A 12,427-nucleotide genomic window follows, 5' to 3' on the forward strand; every position below is an offset into this window, starting at 1 on the left:
CCTGCCATTCTCCCTGGTTGGGGGTTGGCGGAGGGGCTTCTCCGAGCGGGGCCAGCAGGAGGGGGGCGTGAAGAACTTCTCCTGCAGACTCGAGTCCTCGGTCTTGTCATCGTACGTGTCCTCCACGTCGTCAGCGAAGGGGATCTCATCTACGCTCTCCACAAACGACTTCCGCACCTCCTCCCTGGGAGGCTGGGTGGGCTCTCGGGGGGGCCGCATAAACGTGGCCGGTGGGGGTGGTGGGATAGCAGAGGCCTTGGGCTGGGCCTCCTGGGGCGGCCTCCTCCGGAGGGTGGCGGGCTCCTCATCGGGAGGTGGGGGTGGGGGCGGGCTGGAAGGTGGGGTCAGCATGGTGGAGTCGGAGGTGTTGAAGCTCTGGCTGCCCAGCGTCTTCATGTTGGAGGAGCTCCCGTGGAGGCCCAGGCCGGAGCTGCTGGATGGGTCCCTGTGCTCCTCATGGGAGCTCTTTAGCTCCCTGTCCGATGGAGACTTCGGGGTCAGCAGGGAGGGCGGGTCACCCTCCGACCTGGGCAGGCCCAGCCGCTTGGGGACAGGCGGAGGCTTTAGAAGGTGGGGCCCCATGTCCTCAGGCGATTTCTCAACTGAGTAGGATTTTAGGGCCACTGGCTTGAAGGCAGGCGAGGGGAAGCTGGGCTCGGGCCCGGGCCCCTTGCTGCGGTCCACAGGCGTGAGCCCGAGGCTACGGCGGATTTCAGCGCTCTTCGTCCAGAACTCCTCCACCAGGTCACTCCGCTTGAGGGCCTCATCCACAGCAAGGGGGCTGCCCAGTCTGTCCTTGGTGTCACTGTGGCTCTTCATGGGGAGGGGGGCCAGAGGAGTGGACGTTTTAGCTGAAAGAGGCTGGAAGCGTATGGGGGACGTGGTGGGGGACGGGATGGTGGCCTCAGAGGGTTGAGGCTGGGAGCAAATGGGATGCTGGGTTGGGGGTGTGGGGCTGGCCAGCGGTGACCGGGGCTGAGAGCTCGCTGGTGAGGTGGGTGTCCTGGCCTCTGGCAGGGCGCCCGGCTGCGCCCGGATGGGAGAGGGCATGGCTTTCTGACCAGCGGGGGTTTCGGCTGTGGGCTTCTCCTTGGGGAGCAAAGGTGCAGGGAAGAAGCGCTCCTCGGGGGGCTTGGCCTTGGCGGCTGTGGAGGCAAGTGGGATCCGAGCCCCCTACAGGAAGGAAGACACAGGTGCTGCTTAGAAGGCGAGACGGTGGGCAGCACTCGGCCCGGGGCGTGTCCTCGCTCAGGGCTCTGCCTAATAAACAAGCTCCTCTGGCCCTCCAGCTACTGCTGTAATGCCCCAGGAGGACCCTCTTACTGTAGGTCCTGTCTGCTCAGTTTCTAGGACTGCCCTACTGGGTTGGAAACGCGTCCCACCCTCTCTGTCCACAGACGCGAACGCTGGCCACCAGCACTCCAAGGACTTCGGCGTGTGCCCCTGGCCAGTGCCTGAGATCAGGGTCCCTGAGTTGCAGAACAGGGGCTGGGCCGGAGCCTACGGCAGTTACTCCACGCAGTAACGATTACAATCAACAGTCCTTCTGGAAAGCAAGCTCTGAGGTGCGCAGATTCTCAGTCATCCCTAAGCGCCTTGGTAAAACAGAGCACCCTCTTCCCACCCAGGTCACCTCGTCCTAGAATCCCCTAAGGAGATTCCCGGAAAGACTGAAGCAAGTAGACCCAGGTCCTGCATTCAGGCTGTCCTCCCCGATCTGGCCTCCAGATGGCAGGTGCCAAACCTCAGCCACAGGCCTGCTATGGCAGCCCACCACATAGTACCCGCGACACAAGGCACATGTTAGAGTCTTAATGGTGATACCCGGGGGCTTCAAAATGCTCCTGGGGAAGTGGAATTAAAGCATGAGTTCATTTTTCACAGTTTACCCCCAGCTGGCCTCATTGCCTCCAAGGACTGGGCTGGAACCTTGGCTACTCCCGACACCCACAGAGCACGAGGAAGAGACAGCTTTGTCTCTCAGGATGAAGAGACTCGTAGGCGCTCCATCCCTCAGGTCCCAAGGCAGAAGGGTTCCTATACCCCCGTGGGGTCCCACTGGTTCTCTGAGTCACTTACCTCCGCCACCGGGCTGTGGACTGGGGTGAGCAGGATGTGTTCCTGAGAGGGCTGGCAGGGGTTGGCGGCCTGGGGGAGCCCTGGGAAGAAAGGACAGAGGTTACCAGAAGGCCCTTGTGCTCACAGCTGCCCTCGGAGCCTGTACTGCAGAGGTGGCAGGGCACAGGTGAGCCGTGCTGAGCCCCTCCCGGGGCGGTACCTGCTCGGACCCTGCGGGCGCTTTTCCAGCATGTGCTCCGTGCCAGGACCCTGAGATGGGCCGCCCTCCCCGGGCTCCAGCCACACACGGAACGGCCGAGCCAAAGCTGCAGCCACTGCTGCACAGGGAGGGCGGAAGAGGGAAGGACAGCGCAGGATGGGGCCCGGCCGGAGGGGGGCAGTGCCTTCATGCTGCTCTTACAGACTCCTGGTCCCCACAGAGCTGCGGCCCCCTTCCTTCTGACAGCACCGCTCACCTGCCCCTCGCTGCCTCGGCAAGGCAGGTGGCTCCTCGTTTTCTGAGACCCTCAGCTCCAGCTCTGGGCCCAGCTCGGCCGGGCGCTGCAGGCGCGGCTCTGTCTCGGCATCCGACGGGGTGTCGTCCGACCAGTGCTGGTCTGGAAGAGGAAGCAGGACAGAGTCAGGCGAGCTTGTCCTCTCCAGCCTCCTGCTTCCTCAGGCTGGCCCAGCCAGCCCATCCCGCAGCACTGTCACTCAGATCCAGACAGCCCCGCCCCACCCAGTGAGCAACCCTGTGCACCGTCTAGCTCGAGCTTCCGAGACACGGCCGCGCCGTCCTCTGTAGGGCAGTGGTCTCGTCACAGCCCGTTCTCTTCCGCACAACAGTAACCACACACAACAGGCCATGTGGAGACACACAGGGAGGGCCGAGTGGGTCCTCTACCCACGCCGCCGCCTCTGTGGGTCCTCTACCCACACCCGCCCTGCGGCCTCGCTTCTCACAGCCTGGTCTCCGGCACCGGGCTCCAACTGCTTGGACTGCATTTCCTATAGCCTGGCTCCTGCGCCTGCCTGTCAAGGGTGTACCCTGGACTGGAGCCACGCTGAGAGGCCCTGTCTGCTCAGGCCCTCAGCCATAGCCCGGTGACCACGGCTGTGCGGGGTGGTGGCTGACGGGCACAGGGCACGTCCACGCTGTGGGCAGAGTGAGCCCGGAGCTGGCGGTGCCTCCCAATGCTCTGCCTTGCTCTAAAGCACCGTGTTGCACCTCTCCTGGGGCCGTCATTCTGGCGCTGTCCCCTGGGAACAGGTGGCCACATTGGGGGGGGGGGCGTACCATCATCCAGTTCAGCACCAGTGTCCCCTGGGTCCCCATCCTCTGCTGCCTCCCCTTCTATCTCTGCTGGCTCCGAGTCCACATCTTCCTCGAGGTCATTCTCATCCAATGGGACTGTAAAGCAGAAAGGTTCAAAGGACGGAAGGGAGGGAGAGAAGGAGGAAAAGAGGGTGGATGGACAGATAGCCTTTGCAGGTGGCAAAGAGGTGCCGCCCTCCCTGGTTGAGATGTAAGGCTCGGGGGCAGGCAGGAGGCGGTCAGACCTGCAGCCCCGAGCACGTGGTGTGGCTGGGCCGTCCTCTCTGGGGTCTGCGAGGTCAGGAAGGGCAGACCTCTGGAGGCTGCTCTAGGCCCCATATTTGAGAAGGGCAAGGGAAATGCTGTCACTCAGGCCACGGCAGGCCCTGCGGCCCACGGGCTCCCGGTCAATAGCGCTCACGCTGGCAAGCCAGTGCACGGGCCACGAGCCAGGCCATCCCTACAGGACAGCTGGAGGGTGTCCGGGCAGCGCAGGCAGCTCGCTCACACTGCTCAACCCGGCAGTCACACCGTTATGGCGGATGACACCCCAGGGACTGGTACCAGTGCCCTCTCCCCTTTCTACTGGCAGAGGCTGAGCTCCGTCTGGAACGCTTTCTAGAGCTAGGGAGAGGGGGTGAGGACGTGCGAAGCTCATCTTCTGGACTCAGAGTGGCCCCTAGTGCTACCACATGAGGCAGAGCATGAGACAACACCTCTCCTGGGAGGATCCAGCCCTAAGCATGCACACGCATGTGTGTGCACACACACGGGCAGACACACACACACACGCATACTCCAGCCTCCGCACACTCCGAGCTTGCTCTAACAATGCAGGGAAAAGACGGTGGCTGAGCAGGTGCTAAGCTTTGCTCAACGGGAGCTGCAGATGCCCCTGCTGGCCGACTGCCTCTGTCGGGGCCCTCAGGGCTCCTAGGGCTCTAAGCACCGCCACCCCCAGCTCTACCCTGGTTTTCTGTACAGGGTGAGGGGATGCTTGGATTTACGTACAACGGCCTGAGGACCAAAGCCTGAGGTAGGGTGGTGACAGAGAAGTAGCTGCGGCACAGGTGGGAGACCGCTTAGAGCCGTGCTGAAAATGGGAGCGGGCAGGCCGGGTCTCAAACATGGCGGTCTCGCCTCCACAGGCTGACCCACGAGCCATGGCACCCACCCCTGCAGCCCCATGAGGAGGTGCAAAAGACGGCGTAGATGCCTTCTGAGAATCAGAGAGCTACCTTTGGGGTGGGGCAGGGAGGAAGGGGTGGTGCCCAGGAAGGGGCCCACCAAGGAGGTCGGCTGTGTTCTATGTCCTGACCTATACAGTAGTCACGTGTGTACTAGCTGGAGAGAGAGAGAGAGAGAGAGAGGCAGTGAGAGGAAGAGTGAAATTACCCCCCCGGGGGGATGGCCACACCACAATCCTTTCCTCCATTCTCCTCTTTCGGGATTTTTCAGCACACACACATGCCTGGCATGATTTTTAAGTCATTGGCTCTGGGACTTGAACCATGTTCAACCATGTGGGAGTCCAATGCCTTAGCCATTAGGCCACCTGCTGGTCCCATGAGCTGTTTCCTTATTCCTTGCATTGCATGTTTATCTTTTATGCAGTTTACTGACACTGAGATGATAGTGTAGGACCGGCTCTAGGTGCTGCACAGAGGGAGCTGGATCCCACGTGGCTGACCAGGGTTCAAGTCCTGGCTCCACTGGTGTGAAAGACTGGCATGTGGCACAGAAGCCTGGGGTCCAGATGGGGTGGAGAACGGGAGGGAAGAGGAGTGCAGTGTAACCACCCCGTTGGGGGCTCCTCTCTAATGTGTGTGCACATGCCTTTGTGGGGAAAACGATGGTTCACATCTAGTTTTTGAACTCTGTATGAAATAGGTTTGGAATAGATGGGACAGTCCAGGTTATGGTGAGATAGGAGAGTCTCAGGGTGGTCCTAGGATAGCAAACAGTGGATGCCTTGTGACCCCCTTTTCTCGACGGTCTCTCTGGTGTCAGCCTCCCAAGTAACTGGAACATAGGCATCTGACGTCACAGTGCCGGCTTTCAGGGGGTGGGGCACTGAACCTGGGGCTCCCGCGTGGTGCCAGCCTGCCAAGTGGCAGCACCCAGCATGTGCCACGATGGCTGAGCCACTCCTTTTGTGACACCAGAGCAGCCCATGGAGCTGGCTCTGCAAGACATTTCTTATAAGGACGGTGTTTGCTGGGGAGAATGGCAGGGGGACGTGCTCAGTTATTTCCAGCTTAGCCTGTGTACGGTGACACGCCACGTGAGGAAGGCAGCCCAGCGGAACCTCAGAGCTGGACGTGTACTGAGGACAGACAAGAGCCTCAGAGCACCCATCTCTGTGGCCTCGGACCTGCGCGTCATGTCAGGGAAGCCTGCGATTGCACGACGCCGTCTGTGAGAGGTTGGTGGAACAGAAGATCCGAAGGGACCGGGACCGAGTCCGAGCCTGAGCCCTCCCCGTGCCTGACACTGCTGGTGTGAACTGTGAGTGCCTGGCCCGGAGGTGGCAAGCCAGGAGGCAAGTGTGGTACCCCGGATTGGCACAGGCGGCACCTGGTAAGCCTGACGCCAGTCCGGGTGCCCTGACTCACACCCACACGGTGGAGACAGAGGCAAGACTTCTGCGCCCCGAGGGCACCCTGAAAGGACGATGGTCACACACCCATGATGAACAGGGGAGGGAGGTGGGCGGTGGCAGGGGCAGGATGGGTGCTGGAGCCACAGACTGAGGAGCAGTCGGGGTGAACTGGGTGGACGGCGCAGGTTCTAGAAGCTGCCACACACTAGGGAAGCCAAGCCGCGGACACGCTGAGCTCCTGCCGGCCAAGGTCCGCATACCTCAGCCTCATCTACACCTTTGGGACACAGCCCACGAGGACAGTGGGCAGCAGCTTCTGTGTGTGGAGGGGCTGAGTTGGGAGCAGGCGAGGCTGCCCTTCCCACATGGCTGGGCGAAGCCTCCTGGCTCGGGGTGTGCTCCAGGCTCTGCGCCGGGGAAGACGACAGCATGGCTGGCACAGCCCATGGGCCTCGAGCCTGCCCATCCCCGAAGGAACCGCAGGCCAGGGGTTCTCAGCCAGGGCCAGATGCCTGCCCTCTTAGTACATGTGGGAAGGTCGGGTGTGGCCGTGATGGGGGGAGGGCGCGTGTTACAAACACCTGGGTGGGAGCACTGCTCTGCCCAAATGCTGGCACCTCTCGCTGAGAACCACACTCCCAGAGCGTTTGTCAGGGACGGCCATGGGTTCTCAGCTCTCCTGGACTGAACGCTGCAGAGACACCTGCTCTTCAGTCTAGAGAGCTGGCAGGTGGCCCAGGTGGCCACCCCGTCTGGCCTCCACCTCTAGTAACCCTGTCCACTGCTCCTGTCTCCCCTCTTCACTGGTAACCCCCCACGGAGGTCCCTACCGTCTGACCGTGTCCTACTCTGATATGCGGGTAGGTCTGCAGCCGCCGTGAGTCACAGTTCCTACAGACTTCAAACTTCCTGTCTAAAGAGCTCTCACAGCCGAGGCCTTTTCAGCCAACCTCTACTGATAAGAAAAGAAGTCTGGCTCGGTCCCGTCTGCACTCCTGCCCGGTCCGACCTCCCAGCAGGATGTGCGGCGTGTCAGTCCATGCAAGGCCGGCCGCCTGTGCGAGGCATGCACGGCCCCGCCCCCCGTGCCCCCCCTGAGCCAGCCCCACCCCCGCATGCGCTGGCAGCAGGACCCGCGTTCTCGTGTTAGGTTCTGGCAGAGCTGCCTAGAGGTTACGGTGCACGGGGAGGGGGCAACATCACCAGGCTACCTCCGGGGACCGTCTCCAGCCAGGCCTGCACCGCCGCGCAGCGTACGGAAGGAAGGTCGGGCACTGGATTTAAAACAGATGATAAGTACAAAGTTACATGGGAAGGAGTGTCCCACCAAGGAGCGCTGCGGTCGCCCCGAGTCCCAAACAGGAGCGACACCGAGCTGATGCTCTGACACTGGAGAGAGGGCATTGGTCCCATCGTGGCTGCAGCAATGGGTGCCTGGCTGGGGTAGAGAGAAAGTCAAGGGGCAGCCCTGCACAGGGCTGCCAGCCACCCTGACCTCGCCAGCTCCACAGCCCTGCTCCCGGGGGCTGTCTCATCATCACCCGGGGGCTGGCAGCACCATGAAGCCATGAGCAGAGGCTGGCCTTGCCTGGAGGTGAAGATCTGGAACTGGGAAGGACAAATGTCCCTTGAAATTCTCATTTCCAAGGAGGTGGAACGGCCCTCCGCACGCACAGAACCCTGCAGGTACGTCCCGTCACGGCAGCGACGCGGTGCAGAGCACGAGCCAGGCAGAGGCAGACGAGGCCCGCAGTGGGGAGCGGTGTGCGTACTTTCTCTCCCTGCCGTTCCTTGGAACAGCCGATAGGGTACATCCCCGTCCTCTGCAATGCAGTCGGCTCTCCTGAACTCGGACCTGGGAACCGTGCTTCCTGCTCTACGGCCTCCGTGTAACTTCCTCCTTGAACATCACCTGAAAGCACGCTCCGCGCCCTCCTGCCAGCGCACACGCACACGCAGACACACTCCACGACAGCTGCATCTCAGAAGAGGGACAGTGGCCACAAACTTGGTCTCCAAGGGCAGGGCCGGGCCCCACTTGGTACTGCCGGAGAAGGCGCACACCCCTTAGCACAGGGCGTCTCGTGTCCTCGAGCGGAGTCCAGCGACACGCCTGGCAGGGGAGAGGACGGGAGGTGCTCACAGCACACTGGACCTCGTCCCTGAAACGTTACCTGAAGTGGAGGACGCGGAGGCTGGCGCCATTCTCTCCTCCTCCTCTTTCTCACGAATGTGCGTCCAGTGCACATCGGCCTGGATCTCCAGGGGGTCGGCCGGGTTTACAATCTGCTGTAGCCTTTGGTTCCCAGCTAACGACCAGGTGCAAGGACGGAGGTGCCGAGGAGGAAGGAAAGGAAGGAGAAGACAGTCGCAGGAAGGAGGGGCGAGACACCACAAGACAGGGAAGAGAGAGGAGTTACAGCGTGTGCCAGGATCAGGCTGAGTGAGGTGTAAAAGCCGAGAGCACGCACGCACGCACACACGCACACAGGCAGGCACACACGCTCCAACTTGGACTCGCGGGATCTGACTCGGTCATGTCAGCGTCACCTGCGCTGTCCAGGGAAGACGAGTACATGCTCCTGCCCTGAATGTAGCAAGCACTTCCCGTCCTTGTGTCCCTCCCAGCCTAAATGGTACTAGAGAAACCCAAGTGCCACCGTGGGAAGGAGTAGCTCACAGGGCCCCACAGGGCTGTCCTTCCCCGGCTGGGGCACAGCTTGGCCTGCCCCAGGGCAAGCCCTGAGGACCACTGTGTAGCATCCCTGTCAGTGCAAGGTGTGTACCACCACCTGCTAAGCCGGTGGCTGTCCTCTGAGCTAAGCCAGCTGGGAGAAGAGGGATGGGACTGTGTGGTTCCGCCACGAACCAGCCGCTCACACAAAACCGAGATGGGTGTTGCGGGACTCGAGTTTCCACCTGTGCAGCTGGAGCTGCAGCTGCGAGGGCGTCCCCCTCCACACCAGGCTCACGCTGCACATGGGGCCTGGGGGCATGTGGCTGGGGCGGTGCTGGGCGGGACACAGGCTCTGTCCTGCCAAGTCTCAAGCTTGGGAGCTCAGAGGCAGGAACAGGACCAGGGCCCTGCCTTTTCTGTGGTCGAGGTCCTGCCCTTAGTTCTCCAGCAGGTGCCCTGCAGCCCCTCTGGTCATCCTTGCTGTCGGAGCCGAGGAAATGCCTGTGGCCCTGCCTGGGTCCCTATTAGTGCTGCCCGTGCCACCCAGCTGGATTAAGCTAAAGGACAACCAGTACCCGGGGAGGGAGAGGACGCTCGCGGGGGGTGGGGGTGGGGCGCAGTTCAGGCAGCAAGAGCAGGTGCCACCTGACCTGAAGGACTCGGGGCCCCTGGCTGTCCCCAGGGGGGGCATCTCTTCCCATGACGATCTGGCTGGGCAGCCTCTTAACCACAGCGACAGGGAATGTGCGGTGGCAGGAACGACCAGAAGTTTCCACCCCAGGTGGATGCTGGTACTGCACTGTTACGGGGCAGGGCCAGCCCTTGTCAGAGGCTGCTGGTCTCCCTGATGCAGGGGCTTGTCATAGGGGTCTGCCTTGATGGGACTGAATCCCGGCGAAGTCCCTGGACACCTTCGGGCTGAGGAAGTTGAAGAGGAAACTGCAGGACCCCGTCCGCCTTCCGAGCGAGCCAGGGCATAGCAGCCCTGAGTGTGCACCCTGCAGGCCCGCTTGCAGCCGGAGGCCGGCACTGCCCCTTTGTGGAGAGCTGTGAGGGCCCTCCATGGAGACCGAAGAGGCGTCTGCACACCAGCAGAGGTCAAGTCTCTCTGGAGGAGGGAGCTCACAGCAAAACCCCCTGGACCGAGGGGCCACATCGGACAGCTGGCCTCTGAGTTCTCCCCGCCTCCCCGGCCTCTCCAGCAGCTCCACACAGGACATCAGTGGAGGGAGAGGTGGCCAGCGAGGGCCGGGTAAAGCCCCTGTGCTGGCATGGTGCCACCAAGCACGTATCTGTGCGTGTGGGACCTGCTCTTACAAGCGGGTTCGGGGTGGCTGCTACAGAGCGGGTGGAAGGTGGCGAGGTGGGGTGGGTACCTTTCCAAGTACCCGAGTCTTCTTCCCGCGAGAGGTGGTGGAGCCACTGGCCTTGCAGGAGTTCTCTGTCCCAGGGGCAATACTCCCCTTCTACAGCAAGGGGAGCCAGGCACCCACAGCAGGCCAAGAACCAATCCCGTGGGGCACGTGGAGAGAAGAGGGGGTGGGGGAGACAACAGAGAGGCATTACGCTCAGGCAGGCAGTCCCTGCTGCCTGCCCACAGGGGCGGGCGGCCTTCCCCGGGACTCTGGCCTTGGCATCAGCGCGGGTCAGGAAGTGAAGTGTGCCTGAGGGAGGTGGGCTGTCTTGTGAAAAGGGCCAACCTGAGCTGCTGGAGTGGAAGCCACTGAGCCCTATCACCAGATGGAGGAGACGCCACGGGGGCAAGCACACCAGACACCCAGCCCCTGGGCGAGTGCGAGCTGTTGCCCCTGCAGCCCCCACCGCCCTGCCGTCCCTGCTGCCCCGCGGCTCGGCAGGTGCAGAGGCAGCTCTGAGAGCCCTAGACTGGGCTGCCCCCTTGGGATCTTCTCATCCCTCAGAAAACAGGCTGAGCGGGGAGAGGCAGGTGGTAAGCATTGCCTTTGGACTGGAGAAGCTCTTTGGGGTCAGGGTCAGGGTCGAGGAAGTGCCCTGACCCTGACCGTCCTGCCCTGGGTCCGAGGCAGGCTCTCTCCTGCCCACCTGCCCCTCAGGGCTTGTGCTGGGGAGCAGCCCAGCCCCAGAGACTGAGGTCCGTCTGGCGAGAACCTGGGCCCTCCTGTGCCAGAGGAAGCAGACCTCAGGACAGGATGCAGAGCCACGGGCCAGGCCGGACCGGGCCGGGCACGGGCGGCACTGAGGCAGTGAACCTGCTCCTCTGGTCCATGGAAGGGCTTGAACGTGACAGCCCATGCCCTCGGTCACTCCGGGACCTGGAGAGGGAGAGTGGCTATCCTCAGGGTTCACCTGCCCGGCTGTCGTCACCACCCGCCAGGCTGCGTGTGACCTCCCTGTGTGAACAGGACAAGAGCCAGCAGAACTTCCTTATTGCTCGGGCCACTCGGCTCTGCAGAGGGACCTTTGAAAACCTCAAGCCCAAGGCAAAGGAGTAACTCAGACAGACCATGCTGTCGGTGGCCGGCACTGACATGACTCTGCCCAGGGACAGCCCTGAGTGTTGATGCGCTGTGCCTGTGGGCACTGGCCACGCAGGCCCTAACCGAGACTAGGAACCAGGGCAGCCTCCAGGAGGGTGGCAAGGGGGAATGAGAAGAGAACGACGGAGCCTTCGGACTGACCCTCTGCCTGGCTTCCCATTTCTAGTAAGAATGTGCACGAGAGAAGGGCCTGTACCAACAGCGCTGGGCACTGCGCTGTGCTCTCCTCTGCCCCAGGTCTAGAACCGGGGCAGCCGGAGCGGGGGTCTGGGCTCTGCGGAGGCGCATCCCTGTGGCCCCAGCCACGGCGGCCTCATACACTTAGGTCAGGCCAGGCTGCCTGGGGGCGGGGCAGGGCGAGGAGCAGAGTTTTCCCTGACCTTCACTGGACTCCTCCTCGTCATACTCGTCCTCCTCGTCCTCGTCATACTCCTCCTCGTCATCCTCCTCCTCGTCCTCGTCATTCCCAGGCTCGAAGCTCTTGGCGGCCTCGAGGTCCTCTTCACTCTTGCCTTTCAGAAGAGCGTGGATCCTGACGGCCTCCTTCCAGGGGACCCCGCCCAGGTCCGAGGGGGGAAGCTGGGACTCCTCCTCCTCCTCCTCCTCCTCCATCTCAGACTCGGAACTGCTGTGGGGACACAACCGTCCAGGCACAGTGAGAGCTGGAAGGTCAGGAGCCCTCACCTGAGCCGGGGAGACACAGCAGCAGCGGACGGAGGGCTCTCAGGACAGGATGAAACCCACGTGCACCCCAGGCATGAGTAAACGCCCACGAATAGCCATGTAGTGGGGAGCCCGGGCTGGCGGGCACTCTGCTCCAGCACAGCCCAAGACCGCCGAGTCAGGCTGCTCAGAGGACGGACGGGACAGGACACAGGGCAGTGGACGCAGCTGACATAAACTTGGAATTGGGAATGCAAAGCCATCTTCCTTCGCTGACCCACTGGTTTGAGAAACTCAGTTCTGCCTGACTCAGGCCACCCCGCGGCCTCTCGTGAGAACCACAGGGGCATGTGCGGGGTGGGGGTGGGAGCCCGGAGGGAACTGGCTGGTGACTGAGGTGCGTGTGCTGGGAGGGGGAAGGTGGACACGGCAGACTGAATTTCACTGTGTTCCAGAGACCCTGGGGAATACGCAGAGAAAAGTGGCAGCGAAGGCTTGTCCCTGGAAGGCTGGAGATAATGGGAAGGAGGAAGCAGACGCAGCCCAGCCACAGCTCTGTCGCTGTGGATCCCTCGCCCTTGCGCCCCTGAGCGGGC

The 12,427-nt window shown here is 62.5% G+C and overlaps 1 protein-coding gene across 1 annotated transcript in view; it reads right to left on the reverse strand.

Moving 5' to 3' along the window:
- Nucleotides 1-12,427, reverse strand: part of MICAL3 (microtubule associated monooxygenase, calponin and LIM domain containing 3) — a 129,262-nt gene that overhangs the window by 35,954 nt on the left and 80,881 nt on the right. The window contains 8 exon segments of the mRNA XM_014591485.2: nt 1-1,173; nt 2,080-2,159; nt 2,535-2,675; nt 3,356-3,469; nt 7,187-7,249; nt 8,150-8,284; nt 10,029-10,118; nt 11,549-11,796. The exon segment at nt 1-1,173 is cut by the window's left edge and continues 21 nt beyond it. Of these exon segments, the coding sequence (XP_014446971.1) occupies nt 1-1,173; nt 2,080-2,159; nt 2,535-2,675; nt 3,356-3,469; nt 7,187-7,249; nt 8,150-8,284; nt 10,029-10,118; nt 11,549-11,796 (2,044 nt within the window).

This window comes from Tupaia chinensis, unplaced genomic scaffold (assembly GCF_000334495.1).
Source record: "Tupaia chinensis unplaced genomic scaffold, TupChi_1.0 Scaffold000578_2, whole genome shotgun sequence".
Lineage (NCBI taxonomy): Eukaryota > Metazoa > Chordata > Mammalia > Scandentia > Tupaiidae > Tupaia > Tupaia belangeri.